This window comes from Jaculus jaculus, chromosome 5 (genome assembly GCF_020740685.1).
Source record: "Jaculus jaculus isolate mJacJac1 chromosome 5, mJacJac1.mat.Y.cur, whole genome shotgun sequence".
Taxonomy (NCBI): domain Eukaryota; kingdom Metazoa; phylum Chordata; class Mammalia; order Rodentia; family Dipodidae; genus Jaculus; species Jaculus jaculus.
Window position 1 is genome coordinate 69,779,151 of NC_059106.1, and position 22,537 is coordinate 69,801,687.

General features: G+C 41.7%; 1 protein-coding gene and 1 pseudogene across 8 annotated transcripts in view; one reads left to right on the forward strand and one right to left on the reverse strand.

The window, feature by feature from the left end:
- The window catches only part of Zmym6 (zinc finger MYM-type containing 6), an 85,591-nt gene that overhangs the window by 51,873 nt on the left and 11,181 nt on the right, over positions 1-22,537 (forward strand). For 4 of the 8 annotated variants that reach the window (XM_045150497.1, XM_045150499.1, XM_045150498.1 and 1 more), the window contains 5 exons: positions 1,827-1,974; positions 3,768-3,848; positions 4,426-4,590; positions 5,375-5,412; positions 13,432-13,573. In XM_045150497.1, the coding sequence (XP_045006432.1) occupies positions 1,827-1,974; positions 3,768-3,848; positions 4,426-4,590; positions 5,375-5,412; positions 13,432-13,573 (574 nt within the window). The remainder of the gene's footprint in view (positions 1-1,826; positions 1,975-3,767; positions 3,849-4,425; positions 4,591-5,374; positions 5,413-13,431; positions 13,574-22,537) is intronic. The other 4 variants (XM_045150495.1, XM_045150501.1, XM_045150496.1 and 1 more) reach the window with 3 other exon arrangements.
- On the reverse strand, positions 17,959-20,664 carry LOC123460908 (annotated as a pseudogene).

A 22,537-nucleotide genomic window follows, 5' to 3' on the forward strand; every position in this document is an offset into this window, starting at 1 on the left:
AGTCGTGGTGGTGCATGCCTTTAATCCCAGCACTTGAGAGGCAGAGGTAGGAGGATGGCCATGAGTTCTAGGCCACCCTGACACTACATAGTGAATTCCAGATCAGTCTGAGCTAAAGTGAGGCCCTACCTCAAAAAAAAAAAAAAAAAAATTGGGCTGGAGAGATGGCTTAGTGATTAAGCGCTTGCCTGTGAAGCCTGAGGACCCCGGTTCAAGGCTCGATTCCCTAGGACCCACATTAGCCAGATGCACAAGGGGGCGCATGTGTCAGGAGTTTGTTTGCAGTGGCTGGAGGCCCTGGCGTGCCCGTTCTCTCTCTGCCTCTTTCTCTGTCTGTCGCTCTCAAATAAATAAATAAAAATAAACCAAAAAAATTAAAAAAATATTTTAAGGAGAGAGAGAGAGAGAGAGAGAGAGAGAGAGAGAGAGGGAGGGAGGGAGGGAGGGAGGAGGAAGGGTGGGAGGGAGGGAGGGGGGGAGAGATATCGAATGAGAATTGGTACATTAGGACCCCTAACCACAGCAAATGAACTGCAAATGCATGTACTACCTTGTGCATCTGGCTTTACATGGGTATTGGAGAATTAAACCCAGGTTGATAGGCATTGTAGGCAAGTGTTTTAACTGCTGAGCCATCTCTCCAGCTCCTGTTTTAAGTTTTTGTCTTTGTCCTGCCCTGGTCCTAGGAATTGAACCTAGGGCTTTCATGCATGCTAGACAAGTACTCTACCGTTGAGCTGTTTCCCTAGGTTGAGATACTGACCTTGTTTGTAACTTTCAGGTTAGAACTTTACATAATGTTGCCTGAAGTGGCTCTCATTCAGGTTATTCTGAGAAATCTGAAATCAGACCTTGCTCTCACATCTTAGGTTGAATGACAGACTGACAGTCTCACCTACTTTCCTTTACAGTTTTGAAAGGTAAACAATTAATGGAGCCAGTTAAGTGATCTGGTGTTCCTTCATTGTTGTTTTACTTAATCCTCTCGACAGTCCCAGATATTTAGGTGTATTGTTGCTAGCTTATAAGTAAAGAGAGAAGTCAGAGAGGTTGAACACACCTTTGAAGGAATTAGTAGCTGACAAGTGTATAGCATCTATCACTGTTTGTCTGCCTCACTCCTAAATGTAATTTTATTTTTTTGAGGTGGGGGGCTTTAAAGGTAAGGTTTCACTCTAGCTCAGGCTGACTTAGAATTCACTATGTTGTCTCAAGGTGGCCTTGAACCAATCTCCTCCTACCTCTGCCTCCCAAGTGCTTGGATTAAAGGTGTGTGCTACCACGCCAGGCTGTAAATATAATTTTCTTGGGGAGGAAGGTAATCTCTTTGAATTGTTATATGGCCAGGACCAATCATAGTGCATCAGACAAAGGATGCCAGTGTGCTCTTTTTAAATCTTCTATAAATAGAACTGTCTTTATATTCATTCATCTGTAATTTTTTTGGGGGGGTTGAGGTAGGGTCTCACTCTAGCCCAGGCTGACCTGGAATTCACTATGTAGTCTCAGGGTGGCCTTGAACTCATGGCAATCCTCCTACCTCTGCCTCTCAAGTGCTGGGATTAAAGGTGTGTGCCACCATGCCTGGCTCATCATCTGTAATTTTGGAAACAAAAGAGCAGCCATTATAAAGTCTCACAATTTAGGGCATCTATATGAAATTAGTAGTAAATACTTATTTTTAGCTATAATAGTTTAAGTTAGAACCTTATGTTATGTTTCAACTAACTCACATACCCCAGTTTTCATAGTGCTGCTGGTTTATGATTAATACCTTTGCACAGTTTTATTATTTTAACCCTGCCTTGGCTTACTTTCCCTTTCAGATGGCAAAATGTGATGGTTGTAAACGTCAGGGTAAGCTGAGTGAGTCTATAAAATGGCGAGGCAACATCAAACATTTCTGTAACCTATTCTGTGTCTTGAAGTTTTGTCATCAATATAGTATGAATGACTCTCTTCCGCAAAAAAGAGGTAAAATTAAACTTGGCCAGTGGGCTTGTTATGTCTGTGCTAGCATATTCTATAGTATGCAGATTTTAAACTAATTGCATAAAAGCAAAATATCACTGGATTCAAGTAGCCTGAATTTCCTTAAATTTTCTTTTAAGTGTCTTTAATAATAACTCTTGAATATTTCTGAATCTTTTTGCTGTCATAATCGAACAGATCAAGAAATTAGTAAGTGGATACATACTAATTTTGTAGGAGAATTTAGCTTGTTGCTTTTGATTAAATGTAACTGAACATATGCAGTTTATACTAAGGGATGAATACTACTCAGTTAATAAACTAAAAATAGAAACGGAAATAGGGCAAACAAAAGGAGAAGACATAAGTATGTTAATATAGTTGCTGTGACTGGTATAATAGTTGATCCCAAGCTTGCTTATAGCTAAGGAAAAAAAGAGCTGCACATTAATTATCTGAGAAAAAATAAAGTAGACCAATTCTTCGTGGGGAGCAAAGTTTTCCTGGGTAAAATAAAATAAGTTTACAAGTAGGACAGATAATGTGGTCAGGGTGTTCAGAGGACTAGGTAGATACATGACACATTCTTAAAGTAGCACCCTTAGGTAGTACTTTCTGACTGTTAGATCAGAGAGACTTGATGTTAGCTGTGCTCAAAGCCTGAGTGCTGCTTAAGTGATAGAATCCATGTGCTTTGGCTCCTGCCTGCCTTCGCTTTCTTACTATCACATATGCTTTGTGTTGCTCTTCTGAGGACGAGGCAGGTTGCTAATAGGATATTCATTTTATAATACAGCTGAGGAAAGCCAGTGTTGCTAGAAGAGGGTACTGTGTAGGTAGAGGAGGGGTTCCAACAGGAGGGGGTAGAGGGAATAAAAAAGGGTAATAGGAGGGGAAAAAGAGAAACAAATACTGTATGTTTTCATGTGGAATCTGGCAGAAGGGGAACTATTTGTGGGAGGGGAGAAGGGATGAGAAGAGAAGGAGACATGGTAAAGTAATGGGAAGATGAGACTGTGAAGAAAATACAATGATATACATATGAAAATGCCATCACAAAGTCATTATTTTTGGACTTGCACGTGTAGCTCAGTTGTTAGAATGTATGCAGGTAGCCTGAGTTTGATCCCAGCACCTTGTAATTGAGTGTGGTGGTGTAAGCCTGCCATCCCAGCGCTTGGCAGGTGGATCAGAAGTTCCAGGTCATCTTAGCTCTACATTGAGTTCAAGGCCAGCCTAGGCTATAGAAACCCAGTCTTAAAAACAGACCAAAATTAGGCATAGTGGCACAAGCTTTCAATCCCAGCACTCAGGAGGCAGAGGTAAGAGGATTGTTGCATATTTCAAAAAACCAAAACCAAAAATTATTTTTTATGCTAACTAAAAAAATAAGCAAAGCAAAGCAAAACAAACAAAAAGCCCACACATGTGGTGGTGCACGCCTTAGTCTCAGCACTTGGGAGGCAGAGGTAGGAGGATCACCATGAGTTCAAGGCCATCCTGAGACTGCATAATGAATTACAGGTCAGTCTGGGCTAGAGTGAGTTTCTACCTTGAAAAACCAAAAAAAAAAAAAAAAGATGGACAGCTTCTCCATCATTTATAAAAATTGTCATGTTACTTTTTATTTGAAGCAAACTTGAATGTTGGAGTTAAATTTATCCCAAAGTTAATACCTGTTTTTCTTAACTTTTTAAAATTTATTTTGTTTAACCTATTAAATGTCATTTAAAGCCTAGAATTTTATAGAACCAGGCTCTAAATTTTTTTAATACTTTTATTTATTTATTCACAAGCAGGGAGAGAGAGAGCAAGAAGAAAGAAAGACAGACAGAATGGGAGCACCAGGGCCTCCAGCCGCTGCAAACGAACTCCAGGTGTATGCGTCACTTTGTACATCTGGCTTTATGTGGGTACTGGGGAATCAAATCTGGGTAGTTAGGCTTTATAGGCACATGCCTTAACCTCTCAGCTGTCTCTCCAGCTCTGAACCAGGCTCTTTTTAAACCCTGGTGAACACTAATTTGACCCAAATCATACAAGCCAATGTTTACAGAGTTTGTAGTATTTGTATTGCTTCCTGAAAACCTAGTTGCTAAACGAAGGCTTTTTTTTTTTTTTTGTATGTATAACTCTTTTTGTTTACACCATATCTTTTTTTTTTTTTTCCTTGGTTTTTCAAGGTAGGGTTTCACTCTAGCTCAGGCTGACCTGGAGTTCATTATGTAGTCTCAGGTGTCCTTGAACTCATGGGGATCCTTCTACCTCTGCCTCCTGAGTGCTGGAATTAGAGGCGTGCACCACCATGCCTGGCTACACCATGTCTTTTATGTTAATCAGTTTATTAGTATTTCTTTTCCATTTTTCTTTTTACTGGGAAACTTCACAAATTTGCATTTATGATCCTTGCTTTTTAGAGACTATGCTAATCCTTGTATTATTCCAACTTTTTAGTAGTTTTGTTGCCGAAGCCAGCACCAGAAATTATTCCCAAGGCACAGACTTTGATGGCTCTTCCTTCTGCAAGGACGGCTTCAACACCAGTTATAACCAGTGTAGTATCACTGGCAAAATTACCTGCTGCCCAACCCACAGGGGACACTAATAGTGTTTTAAAAGGTATGACACTATAAAGGCGCTTGTCTAGGAGGTAGAGGTAAGCACTGCCTAGCCTAGATAGTTAGTAGTTCTTTTGATAATATCTTTTCCTTTTCTCTCTCTCTCTCTCTCTCTTTTTTTTTTTTTTTTTTTTTTTGGTTTTTTTGATGTAGGGTCCTGCTCTAGCCCAGGCTGACCTGGAATTCAGGCTGGCCTCAACCTCACAGCAGTCCTCCTACCTCTGCCTCCCAAGTGCTGGGATGCCACCACTACCAGGTTTTCCCTCCCTCCCTCCCTCCCTTCCTTCCTTTCTTTCATTTTTCCTGAGCCAGTCTCAATCTAGTTCCGGCTGACCTGGAACTTAAATTCTGTAGCTCATGTTAGCCTTGAGCTCACTGCACTCCTACCTCAGCCTCCTAAGTGCTAGGAATAAAGGCATGACCTACTATATCCAGCGACAATATCTTTATATTATGTGAGGAAACACTCCCCTCTGTACCTGGGAAGAGTGGCCAACAGACAAGGTACTATAAGTTGGAAAGAAAGTGTTATGCATAATATTTTTTTTAAAGACCCCAAATTATTTTGCTTGGCTGCTGCTATCTCATCAGTGATTCTACTGTAGTAGGATGGGGCTGAACCCTGCAGTCCTTACCTTTATAAGCAGCACAGGTGTGATGCAGAATCTCCTTGAGAAATTCTGGTTCAGATTCTAGTTCACCTCAGTGAGAGAAAATTGACTTCTTGATTTCAGTATTTGCTTAATGTATATCCTGGGAATAATGCATGTTTTAATTCATGACAGGTATAGCTCCTAAAGAAGCAGCAAAGATCATGGAAGATGTGAGTTTTATTGATATTTTTCCTGCTAATCCTATTAGTGTTTATTTTCATTTTGGCTATAGCAGTCTCATATTTTTTGTTTTGAATCACTGTTTGACTCAAGATCATAATAAAGGTGTTCTCTTGATTGATTTTACTGTCTGTGTTTAGGTTCCTTAACATCTTTATGTATTTGCAAGCTCTATCTAGTTGCATCTTCTTTTTTTTTTTTTTACTACATTCAAGTATTTTCATTTTTTACACTAAAAAGTGTTTGAAAGTTCAGTGTGATATCATTGTAATTTTGGGGTTTTTGAGGCTGAAAGTGGTACAAAGTGAAAATTTACTTTTTTAAAAATGTTTTTATTAGCCGGGTGTGGTGGTGCACGCCTTTAATCCCAGCACTCGGGAGGCAGAGGTAGGAGGATCGCTGAGAGTTCGAGCCCACCCTGAGACTACAGAGTGAATTTCAGGTCAGCCTGAGCCAGAGTGAGACCCTACCTTGAAAAACCAAAAAAAAAAAAAAAAAAAAAAAAAAATGTTTTTACTTATTTATATGTGATGAAGGAAGAGAGAGTGTATGAGTGAGTATGGGTGTGCCAAGGCCTCTTGCTACTACAAATGAACTCCAGATGCATGCTCCACTTTGTGTATCTGGTTTTATATGAGTACTGGGGAATTGAACCTAGGCTGGCATGCTTGAAAATTTATTTAAACTCACTTTATCTCTCAAATTTGAAATACTGCAAAACTTCCCCCAAATTAAAAAAAAAAAAAAAATCAATGAGCTGGGCATGGTGGCACACGCCTTTAATCCCAATACTTGGAGGCAGAGATAGGAGGAATGCAGTGAATTGGAGGCTACCCTGAGATTACATAGTGAATTCCAGGTCAGCCTGGGCTAGAATGAGACCCTACCTTGAAAAACAAAACAAAACAAAACAAACAAACAAGCAAAAGCTGGAGGGATGGCTTAGCAGTAAAGGCGCTTGCCTGCAAAGCAAAAGGACCCAGGCTTGATTCTCCAGGACCCATGAAAGCCAGACGCACAAGGTGGCGCATGCATCTGGAGTTCATTTGCGTTGCTAGAGGCCCTGGCATGCCCATTGTCTCTCTCTCTCTCTTTCTCTCTGTCAAGTAAATAAAAATAAAATATATTAAAAAAAAATCAAGGGCTGGAGAGATGGCTTAGCGGTTAAGCGCTTGCCTGTGAAGCCAAGGATCCCAGTTCGAGGCTCGGTTCCCCAGGTCCCACGTTAGCCAGATGCACAAGGGGGTGCACGCGTCTGGAGTTTGTTTGCAGAGGCTGGAAGCCCTGGCGCGCCCATTCTCTCTCTCTCCCTCTATGTGTCTTTCTCTCTGTGTCTGTCTCTCTCAAATAAATAAATAAATAAAAATTAAAAAAAAAAATCAAGGAACACCTAATTTCTAACCTACCAAGCTGAAAGGATTATAGACTATGCCATTGTTGCCCAATTATCACTTCAGCTGACTAAACTTCCCATCAACTTCAGTATCACATGACACTGCTAGCTTAAGTTAATATTTTTGGTGATTGTGGTACTGTGATATTAACAGTTGCTCTCAATTTAACTAAAAGTCTTTTCTTATGTAACAATGCAATTCAAATGTTCATGAAGTGGTGGTGCTAGTGCTCAAAAATATCCCACATTCATTGCCTTTGGAACAGAAATTAGCTGATGAAAGTCTATGGATGTTGGTATCTTAGGCTATTAATTTAGGTGAATGTGTCTTGCACAGTTGTATTAGTTGTTTTAATTGCTTTATTGGCTGCTGTGACCACGTTCTTGACAAGAAGCAGCTTAAGAAAGGAAGGGAGAGATGGCTTGGCACTTAAAAGCGCTTGCCTGCAAAGCCAAAGGATCCTAGGTTCGATTCCCCAGGACCCACAAAAACCAGATGCACAAGGTGGCACATGCGTCTCGAGTTCTTTTGCATTGGCTAGAGGCCTTGGCATACCTGTTCACTCTCTGCCTCTCTCTAATAAATAAAAATATTTAAAAAAGAAAGGAAGTGTTTATTTCAGCTTACAATTCCAGTGGGGAGATAGGTTCCATCCTGGTGGGGAAGTGGCAGTAAGAATGGGAAGCTGGTTGGTCACCTTGCATTGCAGTCAAGGGATCAGAGAGTGTGAATAGGAAGTAAGTAGGTCAAGGCTAAAAAACCTTAAGGCTTACCTTCAGTAGCCCACTTCTGTAGCAAGACTGCCTCCTAAAGGCTGCACAACCTTCCCAAATAGCACCACAAGCTGGAGATAAGTGTTCATGAGCCTGTGGAGAACATTTCACATTCAAGCCACAATAGCAGTATTAGAGGTAAAGTTCAAAATGCCAAAAGCAGCATATTAAAACAAATAGGGCTGGTGAGAGGATTCATCAGTGAAGTCTTAACGACCCAGATTTGATTCCCCAATACTTACTTAAAGCCAGATGCAAAAAGTGGTGCATGTGTCTGGAGTTTGTTTGCAGAGGCTCAAGGTCTTGGCACGCTCATTCTATCTGTCTCTGCTTGAAAAATAATTTTAAAAAAGGCTGTGTGTGGTGGTGCATGCCTTTAATCCCAGCACTCTGGAGGCAGAGGTAGGAGGTTCGCTGTGAGTTCGAGGCCACCCTGATACTACATAGTGAATTCCAGGTCAGCCTGGGCTACAGCAAGACCCTACCTCAAAAAACCAAAAAAAAAAAAAAAAAAAAAAAAAAAAGTGGAGAGGGGGGCTGGAGAGATGGCTTAGAGGCTGAGGCTTTTGCCTGTAAAGCCAAAGGACCCAGGTTCAATTCCTCAGGACCCATGTGAGCCAGATGAACAGGGTAGCACATGCACCTGAAGTCAGTTTGCAGGGCCTAGAGACCCTGGTATGCCATCCTCTTTCTTCTTCCTTCTCTCCTCTCTCAAATAAATAAATAGAAATAAAATATTTTTAAAAATTAAAGAAACCAAATAACCCCCTTAGCTCAGAAAAATGATCTTTTTTTTTTTTAAAATTTTTTGTTCATTTTTTGTTTATTTATTTGAGAGCGACAGACATAGAGAGAAAGACAGATGGAGGGAGAGAGAGAGAATGGGCGCGCCAGGGCTTCCAGCCACTGCAAACGAACTCCAGATGCGTGCGCCCCCTTGTGCATCTGGCTAACGTGGGACCTGGGGAACCGAGCCTCGAACCGGGGTCCTTAGGCTTCACAGGCAAGCGCTTAACCGCTAAGCCATCTCCCCAGCCCAGAAAAATGATCTTATAAACAAACAAGGATGATAGAAAATTTATGACAGTTTGGGCATAAATTACTTTTGATAATATGAAAGGAGGTAAGAGACAAAAGATTTACTATTAGTCATGGCTGGCTTTTCAATTTTAAAGCCATTGAGGTTTTTAAGTATATGAGCAGGCAAGCCATATTTGCTCCTATATCTGACTGTATTTTATCAGTAATTACTATTTTTGAAGATGATACAAATATGGATGGCTCTTCCATGGTATCAACACATAAGATGGAAAATGTGTTTACAGTCAAGAAATCTTTAGTGGGAAAAGATCAGAGGAAAACATTCAAGCCACATTATATTCATTTTTCAGACAAAGTCTTGTCAAGAGTCAGCCTGGTCTTTGCTGAAATGTAGAGAGAGACAGCTTGTCATAATTTTTCCATCTTAACTCTCCCGTTTGTATTGTTGGAGGATGGTAACAATTCTACTAGGTTATTTTCAGACAGTATTTCATCAGTTAATGAAATATCATTAAATTAACTTGTACCTATTTGTGTATTGTATGTTGTACATTAAACTATACTTTTGAATTACATGATTAATCATTGTTGTATCAGTAATAATTATGTCATTAAGTACACTTGTAAAACTAAGATATTGTTATGTATTAATAAGCATATTGACATGTATTTCTATTATAGTCCACAACACTGGTTGTTGATTTATGTACCAAGATGCATCCTCTTCCTGCTTTGTATATGTGGGGAAATTAGTCTTGAATTATATTAGTTTTAAATTATTTGGGGTTTCATGAACATATAGTACATATTACATATGTCTTCCCTATAAATATTTTCCCTATGTGGATTATTTTTATCATTCTCCACTCATTTAAATGGTGTTACCAAGTAGGTTTGAAGATGATTTTCAGTTTAATCTATAAAAAGTATAATATTAAGGATAGGATATGGCTCAGTGTATGATAAAGAGTTGTCACACAAGCATGCATGAAGAACTCAGTGTGGATCTCCAGTTGCTCTGTAAAAGCTGGCTGTGGTGGTGCATGCCTATAATCTTAGCAGTAGGGTGGCAGGGGGAAAAAAGAACAGAGAGAAAGAGAGATTGGGTACACCAGGGCCTTCAGTCACTGCAAACGAACTCCAAATGCATGTGCCACCTTGTGCATCTGGCTTTACACAGGTACTGGGGGAATTGAACCCAGGTCCTTAGGCTTTGTAGGCAAGTGCCTTAACTGCTGAGCCATTTCTCCAGCCCAGTATTTGGACTTTTAACTTTCACATTGCTTTACAAAGTTGCTGTTCTGGCTTTTATTCCCATTTCTCAATCTTACCATCACTTGATGCTTTAATGTATGCTATTCTAAGTAGGATTATGGTATCCTGCAGCACCCTGCTTTGTTCTTACATGTGGTCATGGGGTTTTGGCTGCAATTGTTGTTTATTTTTAAGATGGTGTTAGGGATCAAACCAAGGGCCTTGCATGTGTTAAGCATTTGCTGTACCACTGAGCTATGTTCCCAGGCCCGGCCCCCTGCCTTCATTTTTTTTTTTTTTTTTCAAGGGAGGGTCTCATTCTAGCTCAGGCTGACCTGGAATTCACTATGTAGTCTCAGGGTGGCTTTGAACTCACAGCGATCTTCCTACCTCTGCTGATACATGGTTCAGGCTGGCCTTGAACTTGTGGTGATCCTCTTGCTTCTGTCTCCCAAGTGCTGGGATTGCATGTGTGTGCCACCATGCCCGGTTCTCTGAAGTGGTTTTATTTTATTTATTTAATTTTGGTTTTTCAAGGTAGGGTCTCTCTCTAGTCCAGGCTGACCTGGAATTCACTTTGTAGTCTCAGGGTAGCCTTGAACTCATGAAGATCCTCTTACCTCTGCCTCCCAAGTACTGGGATTAAAGGCATGCACCACCGTGCCCGGCTTTTTTCTTAAGTGATTTAAAAACACCATATTGGTAATAGCTGATTCCGGGTTAATTTCTCTTGCTTTGACCTTTGAGCTTCAGATTGATGTAGCCAAATGCCTACCTGACATTTACACTTGGATGATTAATGGCTATTTCAAGTGTGTTTAAAATAGCATCCTGACTGGACATGGTGGCACATGCCTTTAATCCCAGTTCTCAGAAGACTGAGGTAGGATTGCTGTGAGTTCAAGGCCAGCATGAGACTACATGGTGAATTCCAGGTCAGCCTGGGCTAGAGTGAGACCCTACCTTGAAAACCAAAGTAAAATAGAATAGAACAGAGCCGGGCATGGTGGCACATGCTTTTAATCCCAGCACTCGGGAGGCAGAGGTAGGAGGATTGGCATGAGTTCAAGGCCACCCTGAGGAATTCCAGGTCAGCCTGGGCCAGAGTGAGACCCTACCTCGATAAACAACAACAAAAGAATAGAATTATATATATATAAAATAATTATTCCCCCCCCAGACTTCTCCCCAGTGTTCCTCCCTCTTACTCTCTTGGTGCTGCCTTTGTTGTCTGACCACCGTTGTCTCCTAGACTATTGCGGGGACCCTCTACCTGTTTCATATCTGCATGCATTTTCTGCCCTTTGCAGTTTTTGCCTCCATATTGTTACCAGAATGATTTTTTTCTTTAAAAAAATATATTTATTTGAGAGAGCAAGAAAGGCATATATATAGAGAGAATGGGCATGTCAGGGCCTCTAGCCAATGCAAATGAACTCCAGATACATACACCACCTTGTGCATCTGGCTTTATGTGGGCACTGGGGACTCAAACTCAGGTTCTTAGGGTTTGTGGGCAAGCACCTTAATCTCTCAGTCATCTCTCCAGTCCCAGAATGATTTTTTTAAACCCAAATTTACTTGGGATACTGAGGCAGGAGTATCAAGAATTCAAGGCCAGCCTGAACTGAGACACTTACTCACAAAACAAGACAAAAACTGAAAACAGTTCTCCCCACATCAGATCTTGTCACTTCTCTGCTCAAAGACCTTAAGTGCAATCCTGATGCAAATGTGGGGGGAGTGGTTTAAAAAAACTACATACAAGCTGGGCGTGGTGATGGATTAGAGTGAGTTCCTAACTTAAGAAACAAAAACAAACAAAAAAACAAAAAACATAGTTACAACAACTAATCATGATCATGGTTCATAAATAGACAACAGGAAGAAATCCAGAAATATACCCAATATATGAGTTTTGTAATGATAAAAGGTAGCATTTCAGAGCTGGAGGGATGGCTTAGTGGTTAAGGCATTTGCCTGCAAAGCCAAAGGGCCCAGGTTTGATTCCCCAGGACCCATGTTAACCAGATGTACAAGGGGGCACATGTGTCTACTGTTCCTTTGCAGTGGCTTGAAGCCCTGGTGCACCCATTCTCTGTCTCTCTCTCCCTCCCTCTTTCTCTGTCAAATAAATAAATGAAAATAATAAACTTAAAAAATCATATAAAAAGGTGGCATTTCAAATCGGCAGGAGAAATACAGATCATTCACTAATGATGGGACACCCGAGTAGCATAGACAAGGAAATAAGGTTGGATTTTTTCCATCCAGTTTAGGCCAAAATGAAGTTCAGATGGACAATACTTAAATGTAAGAAATAAAAGAACTAAGAAATATGAAGAGAAAAATAAGTGTTTCTAAGAATGTGCCAAATTCAGAAGGTATAAAAGTATCTATAGTCTACAGGAAATTCAACTATAGTCTAAACTTAAAAGGGGCTTGTCATGCTTAGCAAATGCTCTATTGTGGACCCACATACCAACCCTATAAACTAGTTTTTTCCCCTGAGGTATCGTCTTAGCTCTAGCCCAGGCTGACTGGAGTTCACTATGTAGTCTCAAGGTGTCCCTGAACTCTCGGCCATCCTCCTACCTCTGCCTCCCAAGTGCTGGGATTAAAGGTGTGCACCACCACTGCTTGGCTTTAAGCTATTTATTATTTTTTAAAAATTATTTATTTACTTGAGAGAGGAGGGGAGAGAGGAAGAGGTAGATAGAGAACCGGCATTCCAGGGCCTCCAGCCACTGCAAATGAACTCCAAATACGTGCACCACCTTGTGCATCTGGCTTACTTGGATACTGGGGAATCAAACCTGGGTCCTTAGGCTTAGCAGGCAAGTACCTTAACCACTAAGCCATCTCTCCAGCCTCCTGTAAGCTAGTTTTAAAAAATATGTAAAAAAGTCGGGCATGGTGGCACCTGCCTTTAATCCCAGCACTTGGGAGGCAGAGGTAGGAGTACTGCCATGGGCTCAAGGCTATCCTGAGACTATATAATGAATTCCAGGTAAGCCTGGGCTACAGTGGGACCCTACCTCAAAAAACAAAACAAAACAAAAAAACATAAAAAAAAAAAACAAAAACAAGCAAAACTAAGATTGGAACTAAAGCCTCACCCATGTTAGGCAAGTACTTTGTCATTGATCCAACACCTCTAGCCTCCAGAATATTGTTTTAAAATTCAGTAAATGGAGCTAATGCTGATTAGAAGAATTCTCCAGATGCTTTCTTTTTTTTTTAAAAAAAAAATAAATTAATTAATTAGTTAATTTGAGAGAGAGATAATGGGTACGCCAGGGCCTTCAGCCACTACAAATGAACTTCAGATGCATGTGCCCCCTTGTGCATCTGGCTTTCATGGGCCCTGGGGAATCAAACCTGGATCCTTAGGCCTTGCAGGCAAATGCCATAACTGCTAAGCCATCTCTCCAGCCCCAGATGCTTGCTTGCTTTTTCTTTTTTTACAACCATTCTTTAAGATAGCAGTGTAGTCAGTGATAAGGTACTAACACTCTCTTTGGTTTGTAAATTTCTTTTAAACTAGAATGCCCAGGCAGCTCCTGTGAAATTTCAGGCTTCTCAGCCTCTCAAGCTTCTCAAGAACAAAGGTGTATTGTGCAAGCCAGTCACTCAGAACAAGGCTACCTCTTGTAAACCATGTATGCAACACATTGGATGCCAGACAGGTATGTGTGTTTGCTCTTGCAATAAAGTTTATTTCCTAACCTAGTCTTTGCTTTTATAAGAAAGGGAAAGAGAATTTTTTTTTTCAAGGTAGGCTTTCACTCTAGACCAGGCTGACCTGGAATTCACTCTAATCCCAGGCTAGCCTCAAGCTCACAGTGATCCTCTTACTTCTACCTCCTGAGTGCTGGAATTAAAGGTGTTGCTACCATACCTGGCCAAGAGCAATTCTTTCTGGAATGTGAAGACATTTATTTCTAGATTCCATGTTTTGAATCTATATGCACACAAACATCATGTCTAGAGTAGACAAGCATCTCCTAATGGTATTATCCAGATGAATAGGTACACCATTATAATTACTAATATATGTATGTTGATTACAGGCATTATTGATTGAACCTTACTTTAAAAATTTTTGTGTGTGTATGTGTTCATTTGTGTGAGTGCAAATGCACATGCATTGTAGTGCTTGAGATCAGAGGACAACTTTTGGTTATCTGTCCTCACCTTCTACCTTGCTGCGTTTGCCAGGCTGGCCGGCCCTGCCAGCTTCCAGCAGATTCTTCTGTTTCCTCTTCCATTCTTGCTGTAGATGTGCTGGGGTTACAGATGGCTGCTATAACATCTGGCCTGTAAGTTCTGGGGATCTGAATTCAGGTTGCAGCCTGAATGGCAAGGACCTTCTCTATTGAGACATCTTCCATCCTAGTATTTTTTTAATCTCTGCATTTAATTATCATTTACTGATATTACAGATAATAGATTTGAAGTATTGGTAATCAATTATATTGAATTTATTCTTTAAGAGACTGTAAAATATTGCTGTAATCCATGTGAATTATTTTTAATCTCACACTCCTTATGTTTTCAGTTACTTGAGTAACCTGCTCTGCCCAAAGCATTTTTTGATTTTGTGTGCTGTGTGTGTATGCATGCATGTGTGTGTATGCATGCATGTGTGTGTGCGCATGCATGTGTGTGCGTGCATGCATGTGTGTGTATGCATGCATGTGTGTGTGCATGCATGTGTGTGGGGGTGTTGGAGATTGAATTTAGAGACTTGCACTTTATTAGTGAGCTACATCCCTAGCACCTTGATTTTTTAAAAATATTATTTATTTATTTATTTTTTGTTTTTGAGTTTTTGAGGTGGGGTCTCACTCTAGCTCAGTCTGACCTGGAATTCACTCTGTAGTCTCAGGGTGGACTTGAACTCATAGCAGTCCTCCTACCTCTGCCTCCCAATGCCTGGCTTGATTTTGTTATTAACAATAATTTTATAGGTTAGCCTGTATTTAAAAAGCTTAGTCTAGTCGGGCATGGTGGCACACACCTTTAATCCCAGTACTTGGGAGGTAGAGATAGGAGGATCACCATGAGTTCGAGGCCACTCTGAAACTACATAGTAAATTCCAGGTCAGCCTGGGCTAGAGCGAGACCCTGCCTTGAAAAAATAAAAAGATAAAAATAAAAATAAAGTAAAAAGCTTAGTTTGGGGCTGGAGAGATAGTTTAGTGGTTAAGGCATTTGCCAGTGAAGCTTAAGAACTTCTGTTCGAATCTCCAGGTCCCATATAAGCCAGATACAATGACGCAAGTGTGGAATGTCACACATGTTTGAAGTTTGTTCACAGTGGCCAAAGGCCCTGGCATGCCCATTCTCTCTCTTGCTATCTCTCAAAATAAATTAATTTAAAAAATAATAAAAGCTGGGCGTGGTGGCGCACACCTTTAATCCCAGCACTTGGGAGGTAGAGGTAGGAGGATCGCCGTGAGTTTGAGGCCACCCTGAGACTCCATAGTGAATTTCAGGTCAGCTTGGGCTTTTAGAATGAGACTCCACCTCGAAAAACAAAACAAAACAACAACAAAATAATAATACTAATAAAAAGCTTAGTCTGGAGCTGACTGGTGATAAGTGCTATAGCTCCAGCCATTTGGGATACTAAGGCTCGAAGATTTTGAATTCAAGGTTAGCCTGGGCAGTATGATTCTGTCTCTAATTACATACATGCACACACACACACACACACACACACACACACACACACACACATACACACGCCAAGCTTACATTGTTACAAAGTAATTATAGGTATTTTATTGGTGCCTTTCCTTTGGTAGGAGTTAAAGAGAATTTGTTTCTTTCCCGAAGACATTTGATTAGCTTATGCTTCTGTTAGAGAACTACTCTGATTTTACCTACATTCACATGTAGAGAGTAGTAAGTATCTGTGGAGCTATCTTCCTGTGGGTATGTGTGCATTTATACTTTTTAAATTTTTAAAAATTTATTAAAAAAATTAAATATTATGTGTGTGTGTATGTATGTATGTATTTGAGAGAGAAAGAGGCAGAGAGAGAGAAAATGGGCATGTCAGGGCCTCTAACCACTGCAAACAAACTCCAGATGTATGTGTCCCCTTGTGCATCTGGCTTACATGGGTCCTAGAGAAGTGAATCAGGATCCTTTGGCTTTGTAGGCAAACACCTTAACTGTTAAGCCATCTCTCCAGCCCCATTTACACTTTAAAAAAAATTTCTAATATGACCCTGGTGAAGCTGACCTTAGGCACATAGGCTTTGTCAAAAAAGTTCTATCTTCTGTATATAAGCTTATGTTTGCCTGAATAAACCTGAGCCTTGATCAGAAAAAATAAGTAAATAAAATAAAAAATAAAAAAATTTCTACGTTAGGGCTGGAAGGATGGCTTGGAGGCAAAAGCCCTTGCCTGCAAGGCCAAAGGACCCAGGTTTGATTCCTCAGGACCCAAGTAAGCCAGATATACAAGGTGATACATGCATCTGGAGTTCATTTGCAGTGGCGGGAGACCCTGGTGCATCTGCTCTCTCTCTCTCAAATAAATAAATAAAAATTTATTTTTTATTTATTTGAGAGAGGGAAAGAGGCAGAGAGAGAGAGAGAATGAGAATGGGCATGCCAGGGCTTCCAGCCACTGCAAATGAACTCCAGACGCATGTGCCACCTTGTACATCTGGTTTACTTGGGTCCTGGGGAATCGAACCTGAGTCCTTTGGCTTTGTAGGCAAGCTCCTTAACCACTAAGCCATCTCTCCAGCCCCAATAAATAAAAAATTAAAAATAAAATTTCTATATTAAGTACCAGATATTTTTTTTCTCTTTGAGACAAGGTTTCATGTAGTTGCCCAAGCTGGCCTTGAATTTCCTGGGTACCAAGATGGCCATAACACCTGATCCTCCTGCCTCTGCTTCCCATGTGCTGGGATTACAGATGGGTGCTACCAGACTTAGCCCTGAACTGGGATTCTTTTTTATTTTTTTAAGTATTTTATTTTTATTTATTTATTTGAGAGAAAGAGGGAGGGAAAGGGGGAGAGAGAGAGAGAGAGAAAGAATGGGCATGCCAGGACTTCCAACAACTTCAAATGAACTCTAGATGCAGGTGCCGCCTTGAGCAGGCTTATGTAGGTCTTGGGGAAGCTAGGTCCTTTGGTTTTGCAGGTAAGTGCCTTAACTGCTAAGCCATCTCTCCAGCCCTGAAAACTTTTTTTTTTTTTTTTTTTTTTGAGGTAGGGTCTCGCTTTGCTCCAGGCTGACCTGGAATTAACTATGTAGTCTCAGAGTGGCCTTGAACTCATGGCAATCCTCCTACCTCTGCCTCCCAATGTACTGAGATTCTTAAAGGACATGTATTCCACTGCATATAATGTAACCAGTCCCCTATGATTGGACTTTAAATTTTATTTTTTGCAGTGCTTGGGACTAAATCCAAGGCTTCATATATTGTAGGCAAGTTCTCTGTCACTGAGCTATGCTCCTACTATAAATATATATATATGTATTATTTGTAATTTATTTGAGAGAGAGAGAATATATGGGCATGCCAGGGCCTCTTGCTGTTGCAAATGAAATCCAGATGCATGTGCCACTTTGTGTATCTGGATACACACACACACACACACACACACACACATACATATTTGAGAGAGAGGGAGAGAATGGGCACACCAGGGCCTCCAACCACTTCAAACAAACTCCAGATACATGCTCCTCCTTGTGCATCTGACTTATGTGGGTCCTGGAGAGTCGAACTGAGATCTTTTGGCTTTTCAGGCAAATGCCTTAACCTCTAAGCCATCCCTCCAGCCCTTTTATATATTTTTTAATTCCAAGAGTTTCAAATTTTTTTCTCTATCTCCTATGTCCCAGGCTACTTTATTTAAAAACAAAGTAATGAATGACTTGGGGATTTAAATATCAAGAGCATCCTTAAACTTCATCTTTCCTCCAACCACTTCCTCCTAAACTTCCTGTCCCCACCCTTCCATTCTCTTTATAAGCCCAGGTTGGCTTCCTCTCCCTCCTCCCCACCTGCTCCCCATCTCTGGGCAGGGCAGACACTTCAGTTTGAATGTACGGAAGAACCCAGAGTAGTAACAGGAACAGAGGGGAAGGCTTCACCCTCTGGGAAAGGGACAGAGGAGCACAGTGTGGGGTACTTATAAGGCCAGGAGTACCAAAATGGAGCCCTGGGTCAGAGGGAAGGATGTAGGTCCCCCTGGAAAAGGAGACCCTGTGGCCTCAAGCTCTTCTGGCTGGGCATAGTCCCTGCTCTATTGCTTGCCCTTCTGGTGCTGGCTGCAGAGCCACACTGAGACACATCCTTCTCCAGCCCCAGCTGCTCAGCGGTGAGGCTGATCTAGGTTTCCTCTCACACAGTTCTCTTCTGGGTCTGTGCTATGTCTCTGCCGTGCATATCTCCTGAAGGTTTTCATTGTTGTCAGCTTCCTCCACCTTCTTCTGTAGCAGGGGCCGTAGCTTACACATGTTCTTGAACTGAGCTGCAGAACCTCAAAGCGGCAGATGGTTGTCTGGTTGAACACCTTTCCAAAAGGAACCCCTGGGTGAGCCCCACCTTGGTCTGGGTGTACCCCAGCGTGATCCTCTTCTGCTTCAGAAGCCTGGCAGATTGTTCCAGTTCTTTCTGCAGAGCTTTCATTTCCTGGGATTCCTCTGGGTTTGACTGCAGGTTACCCACCTCCACCTTCACTGCACCTGGGTGGGGAAGCACAGGGCCTGGAGGGAGGCCCCCTCTGAGTTGCTCTCCACCCTGGCTCCTGCCTTGTCCTCAGGCTGCAAGGTTTCCAAGCCAACCTGGGGCATCAGGCCCACTCCAACCTGAAGTCCACAGTATGCCATCTTGCCACAGAACTTATAAGGAGAAGGGCATGGGGAGAGCCCCCATACCTCTAGGCCTTGGAAGCTTATCCAGGTCCGAGGGTCCACCTAGCCTGGCTCCAGGCCTCCTAACCCATCACTACCACCACACCGTGGGGGCTAGGAGGGGAACTCAGAAGCTGTGGGGACGATGGGCACCCCAAACCAGGGGCCTGATGGGAGGAGGGTTTACCAAGAGACTTCCACACCTCTCACTCTCCCTCCCCAATCCCACCCCTCAAAAGTCTTAATTTTTTATAAGTTAATTTTGAGTCAAGCTGTAAATGGATCTTTATCATAATTTTTTCCAATAATATCTTTAGCATAAACCCTAAGCAATTAAATACAAAGGCTTTCATAGATTTTTTTTTTTTTCCTTTTGAGGCATGGTATCATGTAGCTAAGGTTTGCCTCAGACTGTTAGTGAAGGATGACTTTGAACTCCTGATCTCTCTACCTCTACCTACCAAGTGTTCTCTAGAAAAAAATGTTTTTTGCAATATAAGTTGGGCATCACATCTATAATCTGAGCATCCAGGAGGTGGAAGCAAGAGGGTCAGGGAGAGTTCAAGGAAGTCTTGGCTACTTACCAAATTGAAGGTCAGCCTGGGCTAGATGAGACTGTCTCAAAAAACAAAACAAAACAAAACAAAAAACAAAAAAAGGACTGGAGAGATGGCTTAGCGGTTAAGCGCTTGCCTGTGAAGCCTAAGGACCCCGGTTCGAGGCTCAGTTCCCCAGGTCCCACGTTAGCTAGATGCACAAGGGGGCGCCCGCGTCTGGAGTTCGTTTGCAGAGGCTAGAAGCCCTGGCGTGCCTATTCTCTCTCTCGCCCTCTATCTGTCTTTCTCTCTGTGTCTGTCGCTCTCAAATAAATAAATAAATAATTAAAAAAAAAAAAACACCTACAAAAGAAGCAAGTGCTCATGCTTTGCTTTATCATATTTTTTTTCCCTTCAAGGTGGGGTCTCACTCTAGCCTAGGCTGACCTGAAATTTACTATGCAGTCTCAGGATGGCATTGAACTCACAACGATCCTCCTAACTCTGCCTCCCGAGTGCTGGGATTAAAGGCGTGCACCACCACACTGGACTTAGAGATTTGTAAAGCTGTCAAAACCTGAGAGTAGATAGCTGAGTGGGTAAAGTGATTTGCCTTATAAGCAGGAGGACCCGAGTACAGTTCCCAGTACCTGTGTACATGCCATGTGTCGTCACATCATGCCTGTTATGCTCGTGCTTGGAAGGTAAAGATAGGTAGATCCCTGCAGTTACAGCCAAGAGTAGCTTAGTTGGTGGCCAGCCACGTCTAGCCTAATTGGTGAACTTCAGGCCAGTAAGGGACCCTGTCTCAAAGAAGGCCCTGCTGTACCTTAGAATGACCTATGCCCATCCTCTTGCCTTCACATGCATGCATGCATGCATGCATGCAACCTGCACACAGATGCAAACATGCATATACACAAATGCACATCACACACATATATACATTTAGAATAAACAAAACAACAACAAAACCTGTTGCTAGCCGGGCGTGGTGGCACACACCTTTAATTCCAGCACTCGGGAGGTAGAGGTAGGAGGATTGCCATGAGTTCGAGGCCACCCTGAGACTCCATAGTGAATTCCAGGTCAGCCTGGGCTAAAGTGAGACCCTACCTCGAAAAACCAAAAAAAAAAAAAAAAAAAAAAAAAAACCAAAAAAAAAACAAACCCTGTTGCTAAATTGCCCTCCCGAGTCAGGTGGCACGTGATTAGAACACCAGTACTCAGGAGGCTGGGGGGGGGGTCCTGAGATTGACGCCAGCCTGCCTCACAAGATAGGTGATCGATAGTTATACTATTTTATGCTCCGTTAGGGCTCGAGAGGATCTATTTCTCTTTACCCTCATCGGGGTAATATTGTATATTAAAATCTATAATTTCATATAGTTTTCACCAATTTTAATTTAGAAAAATTTCCATGTTCAATTTGAAAATTATTGCAGTCAGGTTTGCATTGCTGGTAGAAATCACCCAACCAAGAACAGCTTGTGGAAAAAAAAGAGGTTTATTTTGGCTTATAGACTAGAGAAGGAAGCTCCATGATGGCAGGGAAAATTTTGGCATGAGCAGAGGGTGGACATTGCCCCTGGCCAACAGAAGATGAGCAATAGCAACAGGAGAACATGCCAAATACTGGCATGGGGAAACTGACTATAACACCCATAAGCCTGCCTCCAACAATACACCACCCCAGGAGGGTTTAATTTCCAATTGCCATCAGCTGGGGAACTTAGCATCCAGAACACCTAAGTTTATAGGGACACCTGAGTCAAATCACCACAAAAATATAGTATAATAAGAGGATAGAGAAATGGCTCACTTAAGATGCTTGCCTGCAAAAATTAATCATCTTAGTTTGATTCCCCAGTACCCACATAAAGCCAGGCGCACAAAAGGGGCCCATGCGTCTGGAGTTTGTTGGCAGTGGCTAGGGGCCTTAGTGTACCCATTCTCTCTCCATCTCTCTTTGATGCAAATAAATAAGGAAATAAATAAATTTACAATATTTTATTTAAGAGCAAGTGAGAGAAAGAGGCAGATAGAGAGTATGGGTGTGCCAGAGCCTCTTGCCACTGCCAATGAACTTCAGATGTGTATGCCACCTTGTGCATCTGGCTTTACATGGGTATTGGGGAATCAAACTCTTGGGTTTTTAGGATTTGCTGGTAAGTGCCTTAACCACTGAGCAATCTCTCCAGCCCCCAAATACTTTTTTTTAAAAAGAAAATATTAGTGTTATGAATGTAAACACATCTTTAATATAGACTTTTCAAATTAAATGCTTGCTGTCACTGAAAATTAGCTTTTTAAGGGCTGGAGAGATGGCTTAGCAGTTAAGGTACTTGCCTATGAAGCCTAAGAACCCAGGTTCGATTCCCCAGAACCCATGTAAGCTAACTGAACATGGTAGTGCATGTATCTGGAGTTTGTTTGCAGTGGCTAGAGGCCCTGGCACACTCATTATCTCTCTGTCAGACAGACAGACAGACACACACACACACAATGGGTACACCAGGGCCTGTAGCCACTGAAAATGAATTCCAGATGCTTACATCAGCTTGTGTGTGTGGCTTATGTGGGTACTGGGGAATTGAACTTGGGTCCTTAGGCTTCACCAGCAAGTGCCTTACCCGCAAAGCCATCTCTCCAGCCAGCCCCCTTAAAAAGTTTTTAAAAGGCCAGTTCAGCCTGCACTAGAGTGAGACCCTATCTTGAAAAACAAAACAAACTTTTTAAAAGGAAAATAATTGATTTTTTATTTCATTCTAACAATCTACTGAATACTTCAGATTATTTAGACAATTTTATTATTTCCATCGATCAAGTTTTTAGAGAAGAAGAAAATAAATTTTAATCATTTAAAATAATTTTTATTTGAGGGAAAGAGAGGACAAGAGACAAGAAGAGGCATTTAGAGAGGGAGAATGGGCTTGCCAGGGTCTCCAGCCACTGCAAATGAGCTTCAGACACATGTGCCACCATGTACATCTGGCTTACATGGTACTGGGGAATCGAACCTGGGTCCTTAGCCTTCACAGGCAAGTGCCTTATGTGCTATGTTATCTCTCCAGCCTGAAACTCGTTAAAAATATTTGATTTATTTGCAAGCAGAGGTATATAGATAGAGAGCAAGAGAGGGAGAGAGAGAATCAGTGTGCCAGGGCCTCCAGCCACTGCAAATGAATTCCAGACACATGTGCCACCATGTGCATCTGGCTT